The sequence below is a fragment of the Ranitomeya imitator genome, chromosome 3 (genome assembly GCF_032444005.1).
Source record: "Ranitomeya imitator isolate aRanImi1 chromosome 3, aRanImi1.pri, whole genome shotgun sequence".
NCBI lineage: Eukaryota > Metazoa > Chordata > Amphibia > Anura > Dendrobatidae > Ranitomeya > Ranitomeya imitator.
In genome coordinates this window covers 783775171-783800722 of record NC_091284.1, presented here as the reverse complement: position 1 = coordinate 783800722, position 25552 = coordinate 783775171, and the positions used below count along the sequence as shown (strand labels likewise).

Genomic DNA, 25552 nt, shown 5'->3' with positions numbered 1-25552 from the left:
ATCACCCAGTGTACCGTGCACAGTGTCCGTGTGTTGTGCAGTGTGACATCACACCTGTATACTGTGTCTGTGCATTGCAGGGATGACCCCCCTTTTTTTTTTTTTGTGTAATTTATCTAACTTTTCCTGCTGTAACTTATACAAGAACTTCATTATTTTCTTATTTATTGTGAATTTAATTTTCTTATGAATTTTTGTAATTTCATTATTTGCTATTTATTGAATTATTTCATGATTTGCTTATTAATGTAATTAGCCCATTATGAATGTCATTATTTTCTTTGTTATAAATGTATCTTCTTTATGCATTTAATTGTTCTGAATTATTTTCTTATGGATTTTAACTTAATGAAATAATTCATAAGCAATTAAATTAATATTTTTTTAATGTATTTTCTTTTTCACTATAATTTTTTTTTCTTTAATAATTTTTCTTTAATTTCACTATTAGTATTTCATTCAGGGCCGTTTTTATTTATACTTTTTGACAAACTTCTTCTTTCTCTCCACTATTTCTCTAATATATTGTGACTTATGTAAGCAACTGTGTATTTTACGTCAGTATTTGGAAGCCAAATCTGGGAATGGCGGTCCTGTGACCACAAGTGTGCAATATGCGTAATCGCGGCCACAACCCGACCAGACGGTCTCCAATGCGTTCAGTACAAGTGTAGCCCCATAGACGTCTGAGCTGGATTACCGCCGAGTAGTGATGAGCGAGGGTGCTCGGTGAAGGTGTTATCTCAGCATGCTCGTGTCCTAGTTGATTGTTTTTGGAATGGTCGAAATAAAAATACTCGAGTCTGCATATCTCAATCAGGGATTGCCTAACAAACAGGCAATTTCTACATGTGTTGTCAAAACAGCCGCGAGATGTGCAGCTGTGGGGACTCGAGCATTTTTTATTTTTTTTCAACCATTCCAAAACTAATTGATTAGGACTCGAGCATGCTGAGAATACACCTTCTCCGAGAACGCTCGCTCATCTCTACTGCCAGGCAACCAGAAATTTGCTTTTAGAAGTTATTTTCTGGTGATGTCCTTGGCCGTTATTATTGACTGATAAAAGTAACTGTGGCTACTTGTCTTATTTATGTAGTTATATGTCAGGACCAGATTTTTACACCGGTTCTGAAGTGCGGATGCCAGGGACACACAGTCTGTTCTTGCTCGAAGATCAATATGACATCTGTTCCAATGTTTTGCAGTTTTTGTTCGAACTTTCTTCAAAAGTTTTCTAAGATTAGGAAATATTATCAATATACAGAATTAACTTGTGTACAATTTTTTTTTTCTTTTATTTATTTCCATGCACCATGTGTTGCTTTTATGTAAAGGTCTAGCACCACTCCAGCGTCTTTGTTTTGTTTTTTACCACTGAAGTGCTGTATCTAATTTACGTTCCCCGATCCTAATCTTAACGCCGAGTTCACACGTTCAGTATTTTACCTCAGTAATTTACCTCAGTATTTTACCTCATTATTTTACCTCATTATTTGTAAACCAAAACCAGGAGTGGAGCAATCAGAGGAAAAGTATAATAGAAACATCTGCACCACTTCTGTATTTTCCACCCACTCCTGGTTTTGGCTTACAAATACTGAGGTAAAAAACTGACCAAATACTGAACGTGTGAATGTCCCTGGTGTAGTGCCTATTTCTGGTATTTTTTCCACTCTACCACATCATTATATATTCTAATAAATTTTGTTATATGCCTTATATCGGACTTTGTTTCGGGTTTTCTTTGTGGTTTTTGTTTGAATTTGTCCATTATATATCCTATTGGTGTACATTGGTGGTGATGGTTCCCTCCTTTACATGATTCGTTTGTGTACCGTGCCTTGAGTTTTTCTATATTTAACTCACTACTAATCTTAGTAGAGTGTGTGTGCAAAATTTGGGGGCTCTAGCTGTTAAAATAAAGGGTTAAATTGCGGAAAAACCTGGCGTGGGCTCCCGCGCAATTTTCTCCGCCAGAGTGGTAAAGCCAGTGACTGAGGGCAGATATTAATACCTTGAGAGGGTCCACAGTTATTGGCTAAAAACATCTGCCCCCAGCCACCCCAGAAAAGGCACATCTGTAAGATGCGCCTATTCTGGGACTTAGCGGTGGGATATGGGGTAATAAAGGGTTAATGCCCCCTTGCTATTGTAAGCTGCAGACAAAAATCAGGTTTTGATGGCTTTTCTTGCTGTGTTTTTTTTTTTTTTTTGCTTAATTTTTCAGAATCCCAAAGTTCAGTTTTGATTCCATCATACAAGCATGAGCAATACAAGGTGTTGGGTCACCAATCCAAGACATGTGTGAAACCATAAAATATTTTTTGGGGAAAAAAGGGCAAGTTGATCAAATTATTTAGTTGAAAAAGATTTTTATGCCTGAAAAAAAAAAGTTGTGACTATTCTGACCAAAAAAAGTTCATGAGACAATACACACTTGCAAATGTACAAACAGCAGGGGGAGGTGAATCGGTTTGGATTACGGTAGTTTACCAAGATATTTTCTAGGGAGGACTCTGCTTACTTTCACACCTTGGTCGGCCCTTGGGTTGGTCAGGTATTGTGCAATTTCACGCATTAGTCAGGCAGTGTTTAGTTTAACCTATCACTAATTTAATTAACCTGTACTAATACTCACAGCCATTCTCAGGGGAGGAGACCTAGATATTAAGGTACCGTCACACATAACGATATCATTAACGATATCGTTGTTTTTTGTGACGTAGCAACGATATCGTTAACTAAATCGTTATGTGTGACAGCGACCAACGATCAGGCCCCTGCTGTGACATCGTTGGTCGCTGGGGAAAGTCCAGCACTTTATTTTGTCGCTGGATCTCCCGCTGACATCGCTGAATCGGCGTGTGTGACGCCGATTCAGCGATGTCTTCACTGGTAACCAGGGTAAATATCGGGTTACTAAGCGCAGGGCCGCGCTTAGTAACCCGATGTTTACCCTGGTTACCGTTGTAAATGTAAAAAAACACTACATACTTACATTCCCGGTGTCTGTTCATGTCCCTCGCCTTCAGCTTCCCGCACTGACTGGTGAGCGCCGGCCAGCCGTAAAGCTCAGCACAGCGGTGATGTCGCCGCTGTACTTTACGGCCGACGCTCAGTCAGTGCTGGAAGCTGAAGGCGAGGGACATGACCAGACACCGGAATGTAAGTATGTAGTATTTGTTTTTTTAATGTTTACGCTGGTAACCATGGTAAACATCGGGTTACTAAGCGCGGCCCTGCACTTAGTAACCCGATGTTTACCCTGGTTACCCGGGGACCTCGGGATCGTTGGTCGCTGGAGAGCTGTCTGTGTGACAGCTCTCCAGCGACCAAACAGCGACGCTGCAGCGATCGACATCGTTGTCGGTATCGCTGCAGCGTCGCTTAGTGTGACGGTACCTTTATGGTTTAAACTTGAGAAAATCTCAAAAATAAATGGCTTCTCATCCTGCTGTACCTGTTTTATTTTTCACTAAAAATACAACAAACCCTTATGGCAAAGGTTTTTGCTGTTTTTTTTTTTTTTTTGCTTTATATGGGTGAACAAACGCTGCAGAAACCCTGATAGAATTAACATGCTGCAGTTTTACAATTTGGTCAGGAAAAAAACCCCAAATGTGTGTGCATGGAAATTCTGAAATCTGACAGCTTTTGCTGTTACTGTAAAAAGCAGCTTTTAACCCCTTCCCGCCGCGGCCCTTTTTCGTTTTTGTGTTTTTGTTTTTCGCTCCCCTCATTCCCAGAGCCATAACTTTTTTATTTTTCCGTCAATATGGCCATGTGAGGGTTTGTTTTTTGCGGGACGAGTTGTATTTTTGAACGTCATCATTGGTTTTACCATGTCTTGTACTAGAAAATGGGAAAAAAATTCCAAGCGTGGTGAAATTGCAAAAAAAGTGCAATCCCACACTTGTTTTTTGTTTGGCTTTTTTGCTAGGTTCACTAAATGCTAAAACTGACCTGATATTAAGATTCTCCAGGTCGTTACGAGTTCATGGACACCAAACGTGTCTAGGTTATTTTTTATCTAAGTGGTGAAAAAAAATCCAAACTTTGCTAAAGAAAAAAAAAAAAAGTGCCTTTTTCTGATACCCGTAGCGTCTCCATTTTTCGTGATCTGGGGTCATGTGAGGGCTTATTTCTTGCGTGCCGAGCTGACGTTTTTAATGATACCACATTTGTGCAGATATGTTCTTTTGATCACCCGTTATTGCATTTTAATACAATGTTGCGGCGACCAAAAAAACGTAATTCTGGCGTTTCGAATTTTTTTCTCGCTACGCTGCTTAGCGATCAGGTTAATGCTTTTTTTTTAATGATCGGGCGATACCAAATGTGTGTAGATTTGATTTTTTTTTTGTTGTTTTATTTTGGATGGGGCGAAAGGGGGGCGATTTAAACTTTCATATTTTTTTTTATTTTTTTCATATTTGTAAAAACATTTTTTTTTTTACTTTTGCCATGCTTCGAGGCCAGAAGCTGGCACCACTCGATCGGCTCTGCTACATAGCAGCGATCTGATGTTCGCTGCTATGTAGCAGAAATGCAGGTGTGCTGTGAGCGCCGACCACAGGGTGGCGCTCACAGCAGGCCGGCATTAGTAACCATAGAGGTCTCAAGGACCTCTATGGTTACCATCGTGACGCATCGCTGACCCCCGATCATGTAACGGGGGTCGGCGATGAAGTCATTTCCGGCCGCCCGGCCGGAAGCGCCGGTTAAATGCCGCTGTCTGCGTTTAACAGCGGCATTTAACAGGTTAATAGCGGCGGGTGAATCGCTATTGCGGCACATGTCAGCTGTACAAAACAGCTGACATGTTGCGACTTTGATGTGGGCTCACTGCCGGAGCCCACATCAAAGGGGGAGACACGACATGTGCAGTAATAGTACGGGGCATGTCGTGAAAGGGTTAATTTGCATAAAAAGCCGTAAAAACACAACGTGTGGACATGGCCTTAAAATCCCAATCAAACCCGTTAATATTTTTTTTAAAGGCAGGGCTGACCAAATCCCCAGATATTTATTGTTGACTTTGTACTATTGGTTGTGTGGGTTTCTGCGGGTTTCTCAGGGCCAATTGATGTTCACAGGACACGATGCAGATTTAGGGTATGTGCCCACGTTGCGGATTTTGCTGCGGATCCGCAGCAGTTTCCCATAAGTTTACAGTACAATGTAAACCTATGGGAAACGAAATCCGCAGTGCACATGCTGCGGAAACAAAACGCGCGGAAACGCAGCGTTTTATTTTCCGCAGCATGTCAATTCTTTGTGCGGAATCCACAGCGTTTTTACACCTGCTCCAATAGAAAACTGCAGATGTAAAACCGCAGCGGAATCCGCAATAGAAAACGCGATAAATCCGCAGGAAAAACCGCAGCGGTTTTGCACTGCGAATTTATCAAATCCGCTGCGGAAAAATCTGCAGAGGAGCTTTCTACGTGTGCACATACCCTAAGGCTATGTGCACACGTAAGTTCGGATCCCTGCGGCTTCTCCCGCAGCGGATTTGATAAATCTGCAGGGCAAAACCGCTGCGGTTATCCCTGCAGATTTATCACGTTTTGTCTTGCGGTTTCCGCTGCGGGTTTTACTCCTGCACTGGTTTTACTATTGATGCTGCATATGCAGCATCAATAGTAATATTAAAAAAAAAAAAAAAAAAATGGTTATACTCACCCTCTGACGTCCCGATCTCCTCGGTGCTGCAGGCGGCGGTCCAGTTCCAAAGATGCTGTGCGAGAAGGACCTTCGTGACGTCACATTCATGTGACCGCGACGTCACCGCAGGTCCTGCTCGCATAGCAAACCTGAGACTGGACGGCCGCGTGCAGCGCTGAGAGGTGAGTATATCATTATTTTTTATTTTAATTCTTTTTTTTTTTTACCACAAATATGGTTCCCGGGGCCTGGAGGAGAGTCTCCTCTCCTCCACCCCGAGTAGCAACCGCACAATATCCGCTTACTTCCCGCATGGTGGGCATAGCCCCATGCGGGAAGTAAGCGGATCAATGCATTGACAACTTTTTTTAATCCTTCTATAATTAAGGAACTGTATTCTGAAACATGTCAGCGGTTTGATATTTTTTCGATGTCATTTTTGCACATGCAACCTCAGTAAAGCATTGATTGTAGGAAGAAGAAGAGACGACTTTAAGTTTGGATTTTACCTTGATGCAGTTGTGGTGAGCTGTCCCATTAATTGTTGGATTTTGTTTTTAAATTTTTTTTAAACTCCATTCATTAAAGAAGAAACTGCTAGAGGTGTTTGAAGCAAAAATGCTGACAAAATACTTAAAAATAAATAAAATTTAAAAAAAATGCTCGGTTGTCTATTGAGCCTTTGCATTGACTTGTATTGTTAAGGAGAGTGCTTCTTCCACAACACGCCTGAACAACGTTCCGCTCACTTCTTTTAATTGCTTGACATCTTTGGAATTCTGAAGCGGCTAAAAGATGCTCAAAAGCCTGAACATATAAACAGTGAGCCGTTATTATATAGAAATGTAGATGTTCAGTCTTTTGAGCTTTTTGTTAGAGCTTTTTCAGGCGCAGGTTTTCGGCAAAGGTCTATTACAAACCTGCCTGATGAACACATCATGGAGCATACGTTAGGATGGGAACTGGAGCGCTGATTCCGGGGACTATTAATCCATAGATGGACAGATGGGAAGGGGGGCACGGTCAAATCAGTTATGCAAATTGGAACAGTTTGCAATTTTCAGAACTTTTGTGAGCGGAAATTAATTTATATGAAGAACATTAATATCTACAGCATGTTTGTTTCTGTTGTGCATTTTTTCAAATAAAAATGGCAAATTAAAAGTCTGCCATCCAACAGTATTGTTGGCTATTTTTCTGCAGAATACTATGTGGGTACGAAGCAAAACTCGTTGGTATGAAAACTTTTTTTATTTTTAAGATCTTTTTTTGTATTTGCTGCTTCATTGAATTTTTTTGGAACAGCTTAAAGGGCTTGCCTTATCTTCTCAAATTGAGTTTTTTTTTTATTTTCGTATTTTAAAGGGGTTGTCCACCAGCAGGACAACCCCTTCTGGAGCTAAATGTTTGACCCCGATTAAAATAAAAAGGGCTATACTCTCCTCCCGTGCCGGCGCCGTTCCAGCGGTGTCTGCTGTCGGGGTCCCGGAGCTCTTGGGTGGTTGTTAGGGCAAAGGGCACCATGTGTCATACACCCTCGCGAAAGCCCTGGCACCGTTGGAATGGCGCTGGCACAGGAGTTGAGTATAAATTTATTTATTTTTTATGAGGGCCAAACATTTAGATCCAGACAGGGCTGTCCTAGTAGTGTAAAACCCCTTTATTAGTTGGTGTTTAAGTCACTGGCTACTACTTAAAGCACCACTCTAGTGTTTTGTTTTGTTTTTGTTTGTTTTTTTCACCTCTGGAGTGGTGGTTTAATTGTAAGTCTCCTGCCCCCAGTCATTTACTTGTCCTCCGGTATCTTCACCGTTTTTTGGGGCCACTCCGAACCTGCGCCTCCATCTTGTGAGCACAGCTTCAGAGTAGCCAGAAGTCGGAAGCTACGTTACAAGCACTCAATGCAAGTGTGAGGGCCAGAACGAGGTGCTCATAGATTTACATTAATTAGTGCCCTCCGGCTCGCTCCATGAAACACTGAAGCAGCCGACAGGTCACGAACTGCAGGAGATGGACCGGAGCGGCGGCGAAAACAGATGAAAACGCTAGAAGGGTGAGTATTAGAGCAGAGCACTTGGATTTTGAGCACCACTCCAGTGGTGAAACAATAAAAAAAGCTAGAGTGGTGCTTTAAGTTCACCCAGTGGTGGCCGGTCTCCTAGCAGGGAGCTCAGCGCTTGCAAGCTCTGCTTTGAAGCTCCTAGGATCCAACCAGCATTAGTCCACCTGCTCCACTCCGATGCTACTGAAGCAAAGCTCCCTCTACTTATCTGAGAGCTCACCGTTCTTGCCAGCGGCTCAGCAATCCTGCTGGTCTGAACTGTCAATCATCAGAAGTGCACCAGAAAGCCTGTAGGATGGGGAGCGACGCGCTCCTGGAGAGTGAAGATGGGACAAACCCTTTGAGTAAATATTAAAATTGCAAAGAATAAAAGGTTATTCCTGGCAAATGTAACTGCAAACGTTTGCCAAGAATAATCTGCATCACTTTACAGTTTGGGCTCCAACGAAAGGCTCAAAATTTCCACGAAAAAATGTTGAACAATGTTTTGCAATGCAAAAGAAAAAAAGCGAGCAACCTTATAAAAATTCCTAAAAACTTGACATGTTACTTGTTTGTGATGGTCGTAAAAATGTCTTGATGCCCCCCGTTCACCACAAGTGGGGGAACCTTGAAGTAACACAAGTTCACCGCGTTGGTCGAATACGCAGGAGTCGTCTTTGAGCCCCTGACTTCTGTAGCACACCACTTTTCTCTTTGTTCGCTGTTCTTTTTCCTGTTGGCAAGGACGAAGGTTGCGCTTTCCTGCGACGTCCCGCTGCGTCTTGTGTACATCCTGCATCACAATGACCGACCTCACCTGCGGAGATCAGGCTGTTTATTCCCAGTCAACACCCTGAAACAAGAAATCTGGTGGTTCTGCCGAATTCTACCTTCTGAATACTGAACTTGTAATGTTCTGTGTCTTTTTTTTTTTTTTTTTTTTTTAGTCTTTAAGAACGGTGGGCGCCTGTGCTGTCAACCTTATTATTTTTTTTATTTACCATCGGAAATAATTTCTCTCCTGTCCTCCTTTTCTGCCGATTTTAACTCTCACGTGTGTTTTTATGCAATTGTGTGATCTGTCACATTCTGCATATAGGAAAAATACACAGTGCTCCCTGGAAATAATCTCTGCTGAATATGAACACATGTACGGAGACCGGTAATAGAGGCAACACCCAGGGTGAATGACGCAGGGTACATTAGGCTGCATTCATGATCTGATTTTTTTTTTCTTTGTTTTTTAAAATCACAGCGAAATGAAAAGCAGTTTCGTTGCAATCTTGAAAAACCACGAGCAACGGGGTAAAAAATTCTCCATAGCTTCAACGTGTGACTTCAGCCTTGTGGCAAATCCCTGCTCCCCCTCCAATACACCATTAAATGGCTTTCAGCCCAACGACCGACTGTTCCACGAGCATCTCTAACGCCCGATTCCCCCATATACTTCTATGTTCTCTATGAGAGGGCCGCTGCCAGACTCCTCTGATGGCGACTTATCGAAGAACAAAAGGATCGGACCATCCAAAATCGTACATGCTGGTTCCATATCTCCCCCCAACATCATCTGTCGGAGAAAACTCAAGAGTTCCCATACATATTGGACTGTCTGACGCCTATTTTGGCAGGTTTGACCGACGTTAGACTAATATACCTGGTGCCCTTTGCTTCTTTTTTTTTGGAATGACTGTTTTAGGATTTGTTTACTTGTATCATCCGGTAGCCCTAAATGACCGCCGATCGGTAAATAGGTATCAGTCTGCCGTTGCTTAATACCTGTTCACACAGGCAAATAGTGCTAAACGTTGTGTACTGAACAATTTGTATTAGATCGTTCGGTGCGCACAGGCTGCCATTGTATTTGGCAGCGAGAGTTCTGTTTACACAGGATAATTCGACACCAAGAACAATGATTTTTTTTTTCTATAAGCCGCCTCAAAAATAATTTCACCTAACGAACAAGTGTTGTACACATTCATTGGGTGATCGTAATCTTTATGTTTAGACTGCAGGATTGTTGTGAAGGGAGCTTTCCTAGGTTCTCTCGTTAACAATAATCTTTTAGTGTAAAAGCGTCTTAAGACTTTCGCATAAAATGACTGACATTCGCTAGCATTTTGCTCCATCACTGGTTTGCCTGCTTTTCATTACTGATTTTATCTTATTTTTTTTTCACAGGTATGTCTTGAAGACGGTCGTCCTAGGTCAGATGCTGTCGCTGTTTATTTGTGGGACTGCAGTCACCAGTCAGTTTCTTGCAGAGGAGTATAAAGTGGACGCTCCGATGCTACAGAGCTTCATCAATTACTGCCTGCTTTTTTTGGTTTACACAGTCTGGCTGGCTTTCAGATCAGGTACGTCTGTCTTTTTATAGAAATTGCACATCGGTAAAGAGATTGTCTCGTGCTAACAGCACAAGACAACCCATTTGGGTCACGTTATCCAGTGTTGGCTCGCGCTGCTTTTTCTTCCTGCACTGTTCCTTCAGATTCGCCCCACCTTCAGTATTTGGGCAAAATTTCAAAAATATGCTCTGCACTGCGCTCTCAGAGGGATGTATTGTTTCCCATTGATATATTGTAGGCTGACCATCTGTGAAGCAGATGAATCATTTTGGCATTGCAAATACTCATAGTATAATGTATCAAGATAGATGGGGCAGGTTAGGCCTCTTTCACACTTCAGTTATTTGGCGTCAGTCACTACCGACATAGTGACGGATTGACGGATCCGTCACAATTGTTGTAAAAACGGTTCTAACGGATCCGTTTTTTTGACGGATCCATTACTTGGGGGTTGTCTGGGAAAGGTATCTTCTTTTTGGAGCATGCGCAATTGAAAAAACGGATTGGCGCGACGGATCCGCCGAAAAAACGGTTGCGGCGGATCCGTCGCCCATAGGCGCCCATTCTATGGAATGGCGGACGCGACGGATCCGTCGCGATCCACCATTTTGGCGTTGACAAAAAACGTTTCAATGTCCGTCTATTTTCAGAAAACGTCCGCCAAATTTCGACGGATCCGTCGCATGGCGGATGGAACGGACGACCATCCGTCACAATCCGTCACTAATGCAAGTCTATGGGAAAATAACGGATCCGTCAAAAAAAATTGACGGATCCGTTATTTGAGGAAAATGGCGGTTTTAGACTGACGCCAAATAACTGAAGTGTGAAAGAGGCCTAAGGAAAAAAAAAACTAAAGTAATAGTAATGGACAATGTTATTGAGGAGCACTTGATTTAAGTAACTGAGTAAAAAAGATTGACGTTGCATTGATGCTGCGCCCATTACGGTTCCTCATGACAGCTGGACCAGATCAGTCTTCACTTCTGGTAAGTGCAAAAGGTGCCAAGGATATCTGCTGCAGGAGAAGTCTTCTCCGGGGCCAGCGACCATGGAGGACCGTAAAAGGTGCTTATTTTTCCTGGCCAGTAGAAGTGAAACCTGCCATGGTCTTGCTGCTACTTAGGATTGGAAGGATCGCCCAGATTGCCGGGCTGAGAATGCCAAATGTATTAGTAAAAAATTGCCTGGTCCTCCTGCCATGAAGGACCGCTGGACCAGAGCAGTTCGAATCTTTTTCCTCAATTCTGTTAAGTAAAGAAATCTGTATTCCAAAATTCTAAATACTCATGGATGTTTAACTCCTTTAAAGCGTTGTGGACCCTTATATTTGTTTAAAAGGTTGAGCATAGGTAGTATAGAACAGGGGCAGCCTTATAGGGGTTGTCCACTACTCAGACAACCTCTCCTCAATCACCATGCCATCACCCCCTATAAAATAACAACACCTATACTCACCCGTGGTGTGATCATTGGCTCTCATTATGTCACATGAGCCCTGCAGCCAATCAGCGGCCTTCTTTGGATGTAACTGAGATCCGGAGGCAGTGAGAGCTGCGGCTGAACTCTTACTTCCTCTAGAGGTTGGATTTTTCTGAAGGAGGGGAGAGTGAAGCGGCTGCTGATTGGCTGCAGGGCTCCTGTGTCATGAGAGCCCCGGGAGAGCCAGTGCCGCTGAGACAGCACCTGAACTGGAGAGGGGTATAGGTGCTATTATTTTATGAGGAGGGAACATGGCGATTGAGAAGGGGTTGTCCGAGTAGTGGACAACCCCTTTAAGCCATATTTACATGCAGTTTTTAAGTTTGTGTCCCTCACATAAAATCTTCAGCAAAGTGTAGTACATTGTATAATAAGGAAACTCCATTCACGTGCATTTCAGAAAATCCTGCACTTATAAATGCACATTCACAGCATGCTTTCTTTTGCCATGAATTTTGTCCATGTATGCCCCAAAAAATTAAAGGGAACCTGTCACCAGGAAAATGCCTGCAGATTCTCTTTAATATAGCCCTTTACATAGCCATCTCGTCCATTTAGCTGCAGGATTTATGTCCTTCCAAAGAGGAGCATGGAATAATAATTAGTGAGCGCTTCTCTGAGCGTGATACACACTCTGAAAATTGTCTTTGAAGGGGTTGTATCATAGTAATGATGTCCCCCCCCCCCCTTTTTTTACCAAATAAAAATTTGTGCTTTTATGGACTAAAGCTGGATCCTCTACTTTTCTTTGGATTTTTATATGCTTGATTTTTTTTTTTTTTTTTACTACAAGAGGTTTTCTGTCTAAGATGTTAGACAGCTGCTAGTTGCCTTCTCCGCATTGAAATGAATGCATGTTTGGGATTCCTCTTTGTCAAAATCACAGGGTAGCATACAAACACTCAAATGTATATCAAACTGGCCCTAAATGGAATCGGTCAGCAGGTTTTAGCTATTTAGTCTGAGAGCAGCATAATGTAGGGACAGAGACCCTGATTCCAGCGATGAGTCACTTTCTGTATTCTCAGTACAATCAGGAGATTATCACTGCTAGACATAGTCCATCAGTTGTGGTAGAGCGCCTCACTCGGCTGGACACAGAGGTATATCTGGGACACTGTGTCTCTAAGAAATGCTTGGTTTATTGTATCAGCATAAACCAAGCTGAACAGAATATATAATTTTATATATACCGTCCCCACACGTAGTGTGCTGGAGGAAACTAATCTGGTTTTACATCACTGATGCGATCATGCGCAGTGACACATATCTCCCCTCCATCACTTCACCAGTGACTCTGTCCCACAGTCCAAATGGATTAATGTATTTAACGAGAAGTTATCAAACACTAACTGCTATAAATAAAGGATAGCCATTTAGGAAACGTTTCGACAGATCAGTAAGCGTGAGTTGCGCAGGGGGGGTGTAATGATGCCATTCTTGGGCCTCATTCAGACTTCATTTTGTCACTTATTTCTGCGCTTTTTGCAGGTTGTGCGTCAATAAAATCATCACATATACATGTCCGATTTTTTTTTTTTCCAGTTGATGAAAATCACCCATAGAATTCTTTGGGTCTGTGACCACCACAGACCACACGGACGCAGTCCACGTGCAATCTTTCATTTTCGTTATAAACATTGTAATGGGCAGGAGAAGCTTTACAAACTTTATTTTTCTCGGTATACAAGAAAATGACGGTGAAAACTGACCAAATACTGATGGGAATCTGATCCCGCACAATGATGAAACTCAGTCTGTGTTTTCACACATAGGAGAAATAAAACGGACGTCGGGGTGAAACCTTAGGTGCACACGTTAATTATTTGCATTACACATTTCTGCACAAAAATATTTTTCTTTTTTTTTTAATAACTTCCCCCCCCCCCCCCCCATTTATTTGAATGTGTGAAAAACATTGAAATGACGAGTCCATATGTGCGTTTTATACTAAACCTACACCATTTTCATTGCTCAGCCTTGCTGACTTTGTAGTTTCGTAACTAGAGCATTTCCATGTAAGGTGGGTCCCATCTCATAATGTGACAGTATATCACCAGGATATGCAACTAGTTATCAATCCTAGTGGTCTGACCCCTACTGATCCTGATGGGCATGAGGGGCCATAGCACTGATTAGACCCTTTTTTTTTTTGTCCCAGCACAACGGTGCTACTGGCTTGCGGCTGATCTCATTCACTTGCCTAGAGCTATTTTGCGGTACCCCAGCATAGAGGATGCCCGAGACCCCCTGTGCCAGAAAAGACTGAAGGGGCAGAAGTATCAGGATCTGTGGGGCTTCTAGTGCTGGATAATTCACTGATTTGTAAAATGATGTCCTAATCTAGCCATCACTTCATAAGATGGGGATACCTCTTTAAGACCTCCTTTACTAACCATTTATTTATTTATTTTCTTGGGGGGGGGGGGAGAGGAGGGGTTAAGTTTTAATTCTTTTATTCAGGATATATATATATATTACCCTATCATGATGAAGTGAATCCGACTTATCAGAGCGGCTCTGACATACAAGCTGGACCTTGAATTCACCTTTACGTGATCTTTATCTATTTTAGAGACTGACGTCTTGAGAAACGTTTGCCCTTCACAAGACCGTGACTTTGAAAACAAAAGTTTACCCAGATCTATATAGTTTTCTGGCTGACCGATGTGAAAAATAAAACACGTGGAAAGATGAGACCTGGGATATCTGAACTTTGTTGTCTTCTTTTTTTTTTTTTTTTTTTAATAGGAGAGAATGGGCTGTTACACATTCTGAGAACTAAGTGGTGGAAGTATATCTTGTTGGCCATCGTTGACGTTGAAGCCAACTATTCTATCGTTAAAGCCTATCAGTTTACAACCATCACTAGTGTCCAGGTAATTACACACGAATTTGTCTTTTTCCTCTCCTGGTCCTTCAGTATCATTTTATGAGTGAAGTGGAGTAGTCACCATTGGGATTGGCGCTGATTCTTTCTACGACTGGTGCCCTTGGTTCTTGCCTGATCGAGGATGTAGCGTTTGTTGTTTCCTCCCAGGATTTTCTGAACTAATTCAATATGCTAACTGGTTAATTTGCTTCCTATACAATTGACCATAGTACTTCAGAGGGAAACTATATTGTGTGCCCAATTGGAGACCATTTCTGTAGGTAATGAAAACTTTGTGATCAAAAACAAGAATGCTTTGTACCAACACCCTGGGCAGGAGCTTTGGGACATCCTCTCAAAGGCCCAGCCAGATGCGTAACTAGAATTCTATGGTAAGTCTTAGGCTAGGTTCACATTGCGTCAAGTACATGGCGTCAAACGGATGCGTTAAACGCATGTACAGAAACGGAGCAAAAATATGTGAAATTCGTCGTCACGGTAACGCTAGCGTTAACGCATGTGATCGCGTTTTTTCATTTTGATGTCCGTTTACGAAGTATCCGTTTGTCTGCGTTTGTCACTGTCAATAAAGTTGTTCTTTTTTTTTTGTTGGTAAATATTGGATAGAATATTTCTATTTTATATTTACCACTGGCAGTTGTGGCGACGACAGACGGCTAGGGACCTTTTTTCTTTTTTTGTCCTCCTTGTGCCACAACCTATTGTGTATGTAAAATGTAAAAAAAAATATTTTAACATTAAATAATGTTAACATTCATTCTACGGCAAAACACTCTGTCACGTGCAGGAGACTTTGTGTGAGTGGGATATTTTAATGGCCGAAGTCACATTTCCTGTCACATGACCACATGTGACCACCTTCAAAAGCTATTAAAACGTGTGGTTCTATTTGGAAATTTTTCATGATTTGCGTCTGACTGCGTTTGCCATAGCCTTCTATGGCAGAATGAACGCTTCCGTTAGTAGTGCGTTAGCTTGGCCGGACCCGAAAACGCTGCAAGCCGCGTTGAAGGTCCGTCAGAAAAAAAACGTTATGTGACAAACGCATACCAATTTAGGGATGCGTCACGATGCGTCAGACAATGCAAGTCTATGGGCGCGTTAGTATGTGCGTTACATTGCGTTTTTACTACTTAAAAACGAGTCCGTTAGACGGACACACCTAGCGCAATGTGAACCCAGCCTTATAGTAATAATGTTCTCCATGCAGTAATAATGTCCTCCATTCTGGATTCTGGTCCACATACAGTAGTAATGTCCCCCACCAAGTAGGTCTAAGGGGTTAAGTTTCTCCTTGTGGAAGGTGCCTTCTTGGCACTCTCAAGAAGGAGAACTCATAGACCCGGTATCGTTGGCATCTCACCAGCCAAATCAGATCTCCTGCTTTGCACTGATGAGGGGCAAACACATGTCTGCCGGGCAAGGAACCTATAGCTCTCTGCTGAATGTGCTGCTGAAAATAGATCTGAAACCCCAAAGCTTCTGCCACCGAGTAAGTGACTGTAGAATTTTTCTCCCTAACTCTTTCATTAGATCTGACTTGTTTGGATATATGCGCAGTGTCATTTTCTGAAATATGCTCTGGATTGTCTTTCAGCTTCTGGACTGTGTTGGAATTCCTGTACTGATGGTTCTTTCTTGGTTTATCCTGCACTCGCGGTACAAACTGATCCATTATATTGCTGTTGTGGTCTGTCTGTTGGGTGTTGGGACCATGGTTGGTGCAGACGTGCTGTCTGGAAGAGAAGAAGGCAAAGGTCAGCTCCAGGATGAAACATTATTATGGTAGCCATTTTGCAAACCGACTGAAGAGGAGTCTGTACTCTTCTGTATAGTGACCAATCGGAGTGCAGCTTTCATTTCTTAAATTGCTGCAGTAAAATCTGCCTTGTGATTCGGTGCTATAGGCAACATGGACAGATTGCCTTTTACAGGGCAAGTCCCGACCGTGTTGCACAGCCGGCATTTGCTTCTTAGCAGCGATTTGGAGTTGGTGTTTAACCCCTTCCCGATATTGGAAGTATCCATACATCCAGGTCACTAGGGACTTACTGACCTTGGATGTATGGGTATTTCCATGCAATTTTCGCGATCACAAAGGCTGTGCTCACTCAATTGCAGCCGGGTGTCAGTTCATTCAGACAGCTGACACCCGACACTCAGTTACAGTAGCGGTGCCCGCACCGCTCCCGGCACCTTAACCCCATAAATCATAAATGTTATGATCAGAGCATTTAGGGAATTAAGCCCCTCTACCTTTGGATCCGTGCCCTGGCAACGTCATCGCGGGGGCCCGATCGTTGCCGTGGTGATCCAATGTCATGACGACATCCGGATCACCAGGCAGTAGCAAGATAGCTAGATAATGCGCAGTGCATGATCTAACTAACCTGTGTCTGCACAGCTGACAGGCTATAAAGCATTGCAATGCTTCTAACAGCGATCAGACTGCAGAAAGTGAAAGTCCCATAGTGGGACTAAGTAAAAAAAAAAAAAAGTTGTAAAAAATGTATATATTTTTTAAAAAAATCACGAAATAATAAATATATAATTGTACCCATAAATAAGTATTTTTAAGAAAAAAAGTACACATCTCCGCATCTGGGACAAACCGACCTATTAAACTGTCCCACCAGGTAACCCCTTCAGTGAAAAAGGCAAAAAATGATGCTTTATCATCGTTCCGCCGAGCAAATAGTGGAATAAAACGTGATCAAAAAGGCGAATTTAAATAAAAATGGTGTGTCTGAAAACGTCATCTTGCCCCTTAAAAAACGAGCTGCCATACAGCTCCATCAGCCAAAAAATAACATACATTTTGGAATAAAGCGGTGCAAAAATCATTATTATTCTATAAAAGTTTTGGTGTAAAAGCGCCAAAATATAAAAAAATCTATATAAATGTGGTATCGCTGTAATCGTACTAAGGGCTCTTTTGCATTTGCGAGAAACACGTCCGTGTCTCGCATGTGAAAAGCAAGCTCTGGCACCAGCACTTGGGAGCGGAGCGTGCAGCTCCATGTGTTGCTATGCGGCCGCACGCTCCACTCCCAAGTGCCGGCGCCTGAGCTTAGTTTTCACATGCGAGACACGGACGTGTTTCTCACAAATGGAAAAGAGCCCTAACCCGAAGAATAAAACTACCGTAATTCCTTGATTGCTGGTCTTGTTCATTCTGCCTCACACAAATTGGAATAGAAAGCGATCAAAAAATGTCAAGTGTCCGAAAATGGAACCGATGAAAACGTATGGTGATGCAAAAACTAGTTTTTGCAAAAAAAAAGCGCCTTAGTGTGTGACAGTAGCCAAACATAAAAACCCGATATAAGTCTGGTATTGCTGCAATCGCATTGACCCCAAGAATAAAGTCTTCTAATTACTTATACCGCACGAGGAACGGCGTAAAGCACAAACAAAACCAATTCTTCACCTGCTGTTGATTTGTTAATTCTGCCTCCCAAAGATCGCAGTAAGTCTCAGCTGACTTTTATTGTGCTCTTTACGCTAAGTGCTTACACCAGGGTTTTCGTGCAAATTTCTGAAATATGTGATTCAGACAAATTTTGGTGTCATTTTAACCAATTTCTCAGTGTGGCAATGTAAAATCTGGGGCTAAAACTAAATTTTGGTGGTAAAAATGTAATTATTTTTTATTCACTGCCCCATGATATACAAGTTTGTGACCCACCTGGCACTCCTAGGCCGTTTTTGTTCGTTCTTTAAGGGTGCGGCCTCCCTTTTCTTTGAACTGGGCATAACGTTTATATAGCTCCCCATGGTTGGGTGTCCTTTAGTCGGGGCCTCGGTCTTTCTCAGCCCTTATTCACATTCATGTCATTTTAGAGATTAGGACCGTCCGGAATAACATCACCGTGATTCTGTGGGATGGCTTTTACTTTTTATTATTATTATTATTATTATTATTATTTTAATGTACTTTTCATGCACTTTTGCTATTTACTGCAGGGTATTTGCTCACTTTTTTGTTTTTATCTTTAGGTTTTGGGTTTTTTTCATACAAGATTGTAGATCCTCTGTAGAGGACAGTTAAGACACTGCTTCATAAATCATTGTAAAGTATTGTTTAACTGCTTTATCTACTAAAATTGCAAAACCCCTGGAGATCACTTAATATTCAGACAGTAATGGTTACGGCTATAATATTTCCTGGGTTAAAATGTTTGTGCCCTTTTTCTTTTCTTTTCTCCAGCTAGTGACATGCTGATTGGTGACGCCTTGGTAATCCTAGGTGCCTGCTTGTACGCCGTCTCCAATGTTACTGAAGAATATATAGTAAAAAACCTCACCCGGCAGGAGTTCCTGGGGATGCTCGGCCTGTTTGGCACTTTGATCAGTGGCGTACAAATGTAAGCGACTGTGTTTCATGTGACATTTGTACCTAATGATACAGAGATACCAGAGGTATCGCAAGGATGTCTGTATAGATGCCATTGACGCCTCTGCAGGCGGTTTTGAAATTTGAGTAAAGGTACCGTCACATTAAGCGACGCTGCAGCGATCCAGACAACGATCCCGATCGCTGCAGCGTCGCTGTGTGGTCGCTGGAGAGCTGTCACACAGACAGCTCTCCAGCGACCAACGATGCCGGTCCCCTGGTAACCAGGGTAAACATCAGGTTACTAAGCGCAGGGCCGCGCTTAGTAACCCGATGTTTACCCTGGTTACCAGCGTAAACGTAATAAAAACAAGCACTACATACTTACATTCCGGTGTCTGTCCCCCGGCGCTGTGCTTCTCTGCACTGACTGTGAGCGCCAGCCGGAAAGCACAGCGGCCCTGCGCTTAGTAACCCGATGTTTACCCTGGTTACCAGTGAAGACATCGCTGAATCGGCGTCACACACGCCGATTCAGCGAAGTCTGCAGGAGGTCCAGCGCCGAAATAAAGTTCTGGACTTTCTGCGCCGACCAACGATGGCACAGCAGGATCCTGATCGCTGCTGCCTGTCAAACTGAACGATATCGCTAGCCAGGACGCTGCAACGTCACGGATCGCTAGCGATATCGTTCAGTGTGAAGGTACCTTAAGTCTCATGCTTAAAGAGTAAGCTGATTGTTACCCAGCAAAGTGAACGAATTAGATCTGAGCTTCCTTCCTGCACTCGGGGTCCTTGCCTTGAAAACCCGCAACTGCTCATTGACGTCTCCAGGCTTCTAGCGATGGGACGCAGAAGGGGAGGACATGACCTGTGTCTACTCAGCAATCCTCTGCGAGCAGATCACTGCTAATACTGATCTAATACACTGATCTAATAGCCAACAAATAATTAGATCACTTATCTTTAATCTGCTAACAGAGAATTGCTGAGATTTCACAGCTTCAGCCAGAAACAATAAAAAAAAATTATACATTTAAAGCCATTAAATGGCCTAAAGGTAAATTTAAACCTGTTAAATAGAGAAAAAAATTAAACCCTTTTACTCACAATATCACCGATTTTTGTGTGACATACGGACGCACGATTACATGTATCTATCACAGGACAGTATCCAATTAATTGCACTTCACCGCATCCAAAGGGCAGCTCAGAAAATCCTCCTGAATTCTCCATCCTGCCAAACTTTCAGTTTTGTCTATGCCGGTAATGTTCTGCTTCATTACTTGGTTCAGCAGTTTCTTCTGTACACTGTGTGCAGAATTATTAGGCAAGTTGTATTTTAGAGGATTATTTTTATTATTGATCAACAACTATGTTCTCAATCAACCCAAAAGAATCATAAATATCAAAGATTAATATTTTTGGAAGTTGGAGTGGTTTTTTTTTTAGATTTGGCTATCTTAGGAGGATATCTGTTTGTGCAGGTAACTATTACTGTGCAGAATTATTAGGCAACTTAATAAAAACCAAATATTTTCCCATCTCACTTGTTTATTTTCACCAGGTAAACCAATATAACTGCACAAAATTTAGAAATAAACATTTCTGACATGAAAAAACAAAACCCCAAAAAATTAGTGACCAATATAGCCACCTTTCTTTATGATGACACTCAACAGCCTTCCATCCATAGATTCTGTCAGTTGCTTGATCTGTTTACGACCAACATTGCGTGCAGCAGCCACCACAGCCTCCCAGACACTGCTCCGAGAGGTGGACTGTTTTCCCTCCCTGTAGATCTCACATTTTATGAGGGACCACAGGTTCTCTATGGGGTTCAGATCAGGTGAACAAGGGGGCCATGTCATTATGTTTTCTTCTTTGAGACCTTTACTGGCCAGCCACGCTGTGGAGTAATTGGAGGCATGTGATGGAGCATTGTCCTGCATGAAAATCATGTTTTTCTTGAACGATACCGACTTCTTCCTGTACCACTGCTTGAAGAATTTGTCTTCCAGAAACTGGCAGTAGGTCTGGGAGTTGAGCTTCACTCCATCCTCAAGCCAAAAAGGTCCCACAAGTTCATCTTTGATGATACCAGCCCATACCAGTACCCCACCTCCACCTTGCTGGCATCTGAGACGGAGTGGAGCTCTCTGCCCTTTACTGATCCAGCCTCTGGCCCATCCATCTGGCCCATCAAGAGTCACTCTCATTTCATCACTCCATAAAACCTTTGAAAAGTCAGTCTTAAGATATTTCTTGTCCCAGTCTTGACAATTATATCTTATGTTTCTTGTACAAAGGTGGTCGTTTTCAGCCTTCCTTACCTTGGCCATGTCCCTGAGTATCGCACACCTTGTGCTTTTTGTTACTCCAGTAATGTTGCAGCTCTGAAATATGGCAAAACTGGTGGCAAATGGCATCTTGGCAGCTTCACACTTGATTTTCCTCAATTCATGGGCATTTATTTTGCGCCTTTTTTGCCCAACACGCTTCTTGCGACCCTGTTGGCTATTTGCCATGAATCGCTTGATTGTTCAGTGATCACGCTTCAAAAGTTTGGCAATTTCAAGACTGCTGCATCCCTCTGCAAGACATCTCACAATTTTGGACTTTTCAGAGCCCATCAAATCTCTCTTCTGACCCATTTTGCCAAAGGAAAGGAAGTTGCCTAATAATTAAGCACACCTTATATAGGGTTTTGATGTCATTAGACAACACCCCTCCTCATTACAGAGATGCACATCACCTGATTTACTTAATTGGTAGATGGCTCTCAAGCCTTAGCAGCTTGGAGTAGGACAACATGTATAAAAAGTACCGTGTGATCAAACTACAACTTGCCTAATAATTCTGCACACAGTGTATCGGTGACATTAATAAAGCAACTGAACGCGTGGCAGCCATGCCAAGCACGTTGTGAGTCAAGATGGGCAGATCGATTTGCTGCACTCCGATCTGTAGGCCACATCAGTAGTCTCTGACCGCTGCACGGGAGCTTGGCAAATCCCTTATCTTCCACAATCTTTGGTGCGGCTTTTTATTAGTTGGGTTTGTGCCATGTCATCAGAACAACACGCTGCAATGATGACGACCAATCAAAAGCTGCCCCAGGGATCATGGAAGGTAAGGGCTTCACAGAGCTCCCATGCAGCGGACAAAGATTACTGACCTGGTCGATGAACTGGAGTTAGGTGAATCAATTCACCCATCTCTACTGACATGGTCCAGCTTGGCTGCCACACGATCAGTTGCTTTTTTTAAGGTTACTGACAGACCAAGGAATACAACAGAACAGTCCCTGTATCTGGAGACCATCACTGAAATGTGTGCAGATGAGAAAATCCCCCTGAATCCTCCAGCAAATGTGTCCCATTTGGAAGTCCCTGATATCTGAGAGCACGGACTGGATTGTAAAGACGGGGAAGGTCCACACCATCTACTGCTTGCATCCAGATGTCAATGGATTCCTACATTTCTATGAGTAATAAGAGAGGAACAGTGCAGCACGGTCACAGCAATTTTGTGGCAATATTTTTTTTATTTTTAGGGAAAGACAATTATTTGTCTACAAGAGACAAATATGAAGCCCTTTTTAATTGCCTGGACTACTACCATAAACTTGTCTCCAGTGTGTGCTTCCTGTAATTGGCTGATGTTTCATCTTTTATCTCCCCTTCTCTGTAACAGGATGATTGTTGAATATAGTGCAATTGGCAACATCAAATGGGACTGGAAAGTCGGTAAGTGCTAGACTGCATGCCATACGTCCAACCTCCATGTTCAGATCAGTGTTATGGCGCCAACTTCATATAGTTAGAAAAGGAGTTGGGCACAATATAATTGCATACTCTGCTTTTCAAAGTACTTACATTTTCATGTATGATCAACGCAGTTCGCTAAGTTGAAATGCCAAGCATTCAGTAGTTAAATGGTTTGTTCCAAGCTTTTATTGAGCACCTATCCGTATGAAAAGGAGGCCGACCATTGGGAGTTGCTAGTCGTGGGAGTCGGACCATTGGGACTCGCCAATGCAGAGAATAAGGCTTTGTAAAGCCTTGTCTGAATGAAGCACAGATGCAGCATGAGCACCATTGATTGTCTACAGCAGAGGTCCCCAACTCCAGTCCTCAAGGCCCACCAACAGGTCATGTTTTCAGGATTTCCTTAGTCTTGCCCAGGTAATAATTGCATCACCTGTGCAATGCAAAGGAAATCCTGAAAACATGACCTGTTGGTGGGCCTTGAGGACTGGAGTTGGGGACCTCTGGTCTACAGGACAGTCACTGAGAAAATATCCAACAGACAATCCCTGCATATGTTGCTGCTGTCGAACAGCCGAAAACGGCGAGTTTACTAAGGTATTTTGGCAGCAAAGGTGGCGAATCAGGGTATAATAAAGGCACTATTGTAAAGCACAGCTCAGGCCCTATTGAACGCTATTTTTAGCTCATATTGAAAAACGGGGTGACAGGTTCCCTTTAAGATAGAAATAGAAAAAAGTAGCTTATAAACTGCTTCCACTAATTTACACCTGACCTAACAATATTTACAACTATTTCTTTTTTAGATTAATTTTTTTTGCTCTACTTTGTGTTTGTCATCCTTTCTACCATTAATTGCACCTTTTGATCTTTTGATTTCAATTTTGATTATTAAGATTGTTAAATTATAAAGCGACAATATCAACAGGGAACATATTCCCCTTGGTGAAAACAATAACATTTAGTATTAGTGATGAGCGGACGTGCTCGGATAACTTGTTATCCGAGTATCTTGGGCGTGCTCGGATATGTTCTAGTGCCTGCGGCTGCATGTTTTGCAGGGGATTGCCTGTTCTCTGAGGCAACAATTCATATTACTCTGCCATATAAATCTTGTACTCTAAGGCAAAAAATCCTACTGCTCTATGCCATATAAACCTTGTTCTCTGTGGCAAAAAAATCTATTGATCTGTTGCATAAAAAGCTTCTTCTCTTTGGGAAAGGAACCTTGTATTCTGTGACATAAAACCTGTTCTGTGGCATATTAGGCTCGAGTAGAGTGCATGAATCCAACCTCTTGCCTATGAGGTATTTTTTTTTTTTTTTTTAATCAGATAATTTTCTCCTTCACCTCATTGGGGGACACAGACCGTGGGTGTAGCTGCTGTCACCAGGAGGCTGACACTAAGTGATACAAAGAAAGTTCTCTCCTCCCCTGCAGTATACACCCTCCTGCTGGCTCTCAGCTAACCAGGTCTTGCTTAGTGTCTGTAGGAGGCACACGGACGGGTGTGCAAAACTCTTTCTTATTTTATTTTTATCTTTTAAATTTTTTGATTTTTACCTTTTACAACGGACGAAGGGGCGATGGATCCTTTCAAGACTCCGATCTCCCCGAACCATCAAAAGGCGAGCACGGAGAGTGTCGCCTCTCCGTACCCTCTCCTGCGATGTGCCAAGCCTGGGCTGGTTCTTAGGGGCGACTCGTCCCTTCAAGGGCACCGATCTCCCCACCGCCTCCACGTACCCTCTTCCTCAGCCAGGCCTAATGCCAGACATTCAGCCCTGTTCCCTTTGGATGTACAGAGGCCTACCTCATGGCGTCCGAGCAGCCTCCACTGCTGAAAGCGGATGGTACAAGGAGGCAGACGGTACCTCTCCACCTCCCTGCTAAAGGGACGATGGATTGAGGTTTTCTCTTTATCCCTGCACCGTCCAAACAGTAGCGACAGCAGAGGATCTCTTCTTCTAACTTCTCTGACCTGCTGAACAGAGCTGCATACTCTGCCTTGCAACAGATTCCTAGGTAAGTGCCGAGACTCTAGCGGCTGGAGGGCTCTGCGCAACCGGCGTTTTTTCCCCCTTTCCTTTTTTGCAGCGACGGGTTGTTTTTTCCCGCTCGGCCCTGGACGGCACCGAAAATTTAGCCCCCGGCTTCGGGTTCATGTTGGCCCCAACCTGGAGCCTCCACCCACGCTAGGCCGCGCGTTATGGCTCCGCCCCCCCATTCAGGTGCTTCTCGTTCAGGACGAAAACACAGCATGTTCTCGGCAGCTATATTCATCCTCCTGCCGCTTCCGGACACGAGCTGTATACATCCGGAAGCGGCTGCTGCATCAGTCCCGGTGGTATTCAGCCCTGGAGACAGCGACTAATCCAAAGATGGCAGGGGACTCAGGATCCAGGTAGGGAGGCGCTGCTCCAACCCTCCCCCCGCTCTCCTTTCCCCACACACCTCCTCCGGCAGCATACAGAGGGGGATAATGGATTGGAAAACTTTGTCCAGTATTCCCTGATCCTAACGCTGGTCTTAAAGGCACACGACCAGCAATCCCTTGTCTTAAACACACATGACCAGCAATCCCTGGTCTTATAGGTACATGATCAGCATTCCTTGGTCTTAAAGGTACATGACCAGCATTCCCTGGTCTTAAAGGTACATGACCAGCACTTCCTGGTCTTATAGGTACATGACCAGCGTTCCCTGGTCTTAAAGGTACATGACCAGCACTTCCTGGTCTTTATGGCACATGTCCAGTATTCACTGGTCTTGAAATGTACATGACCATACCCTGGTCTGAAAGGCACATAACCAGCCCGAAGCCGGTCACCTTTCCCAGAGAACCTAGTTTAAATGAGCACAAGAGCCCTCCGCCGCCGCCGATCCCAGTTTTTTCCCGGAGTACCTAGTTCCTCCTCTTTCTTTTTTTCTCTGCGATCATGTCATTGAGATGAGTCTTAGGAGCTGGCCGCTTTGTTCCTTCAGACCTTTTTCCTTTATTACCATCAAGG

At 43.1% G+C, this 25552-nt stretch overlaps 1 protein-coding gene across 2 annotated transcripts in view; it reads left to right on the top strand.

Annotated features, from left to right (window-relative positions):
• SLC35F2 (solute carrier family 35 member F2) overlaps positions 1–25552 on the top strand; it is a 64102-nt gene that overhangs the window by 21786 nt on the left and 16764 nt on the right. For both annotated transcript variants that reach the window (XM_069759136.1, XM_069759135.1), the window contains exons 2-6: positions 9893–10068; positions 14293–14420; positions 16032–16191; positions 18645–18801; positions 22467–22519. In XM_069759136.1, the coding sequence (XP_069615237.1) occupies positions 9893–10068; positions 14293–14420; positions 16032–16191; positions 18645–18801; positions 22467–22519 (674 nt within the window). The remainder of the gene's footprint in view (positions 1–9892; positions 10069–14292; positions 14421–16031; positions 16192–18644; positions 18802–22466; positions 22520–25552) is intronic.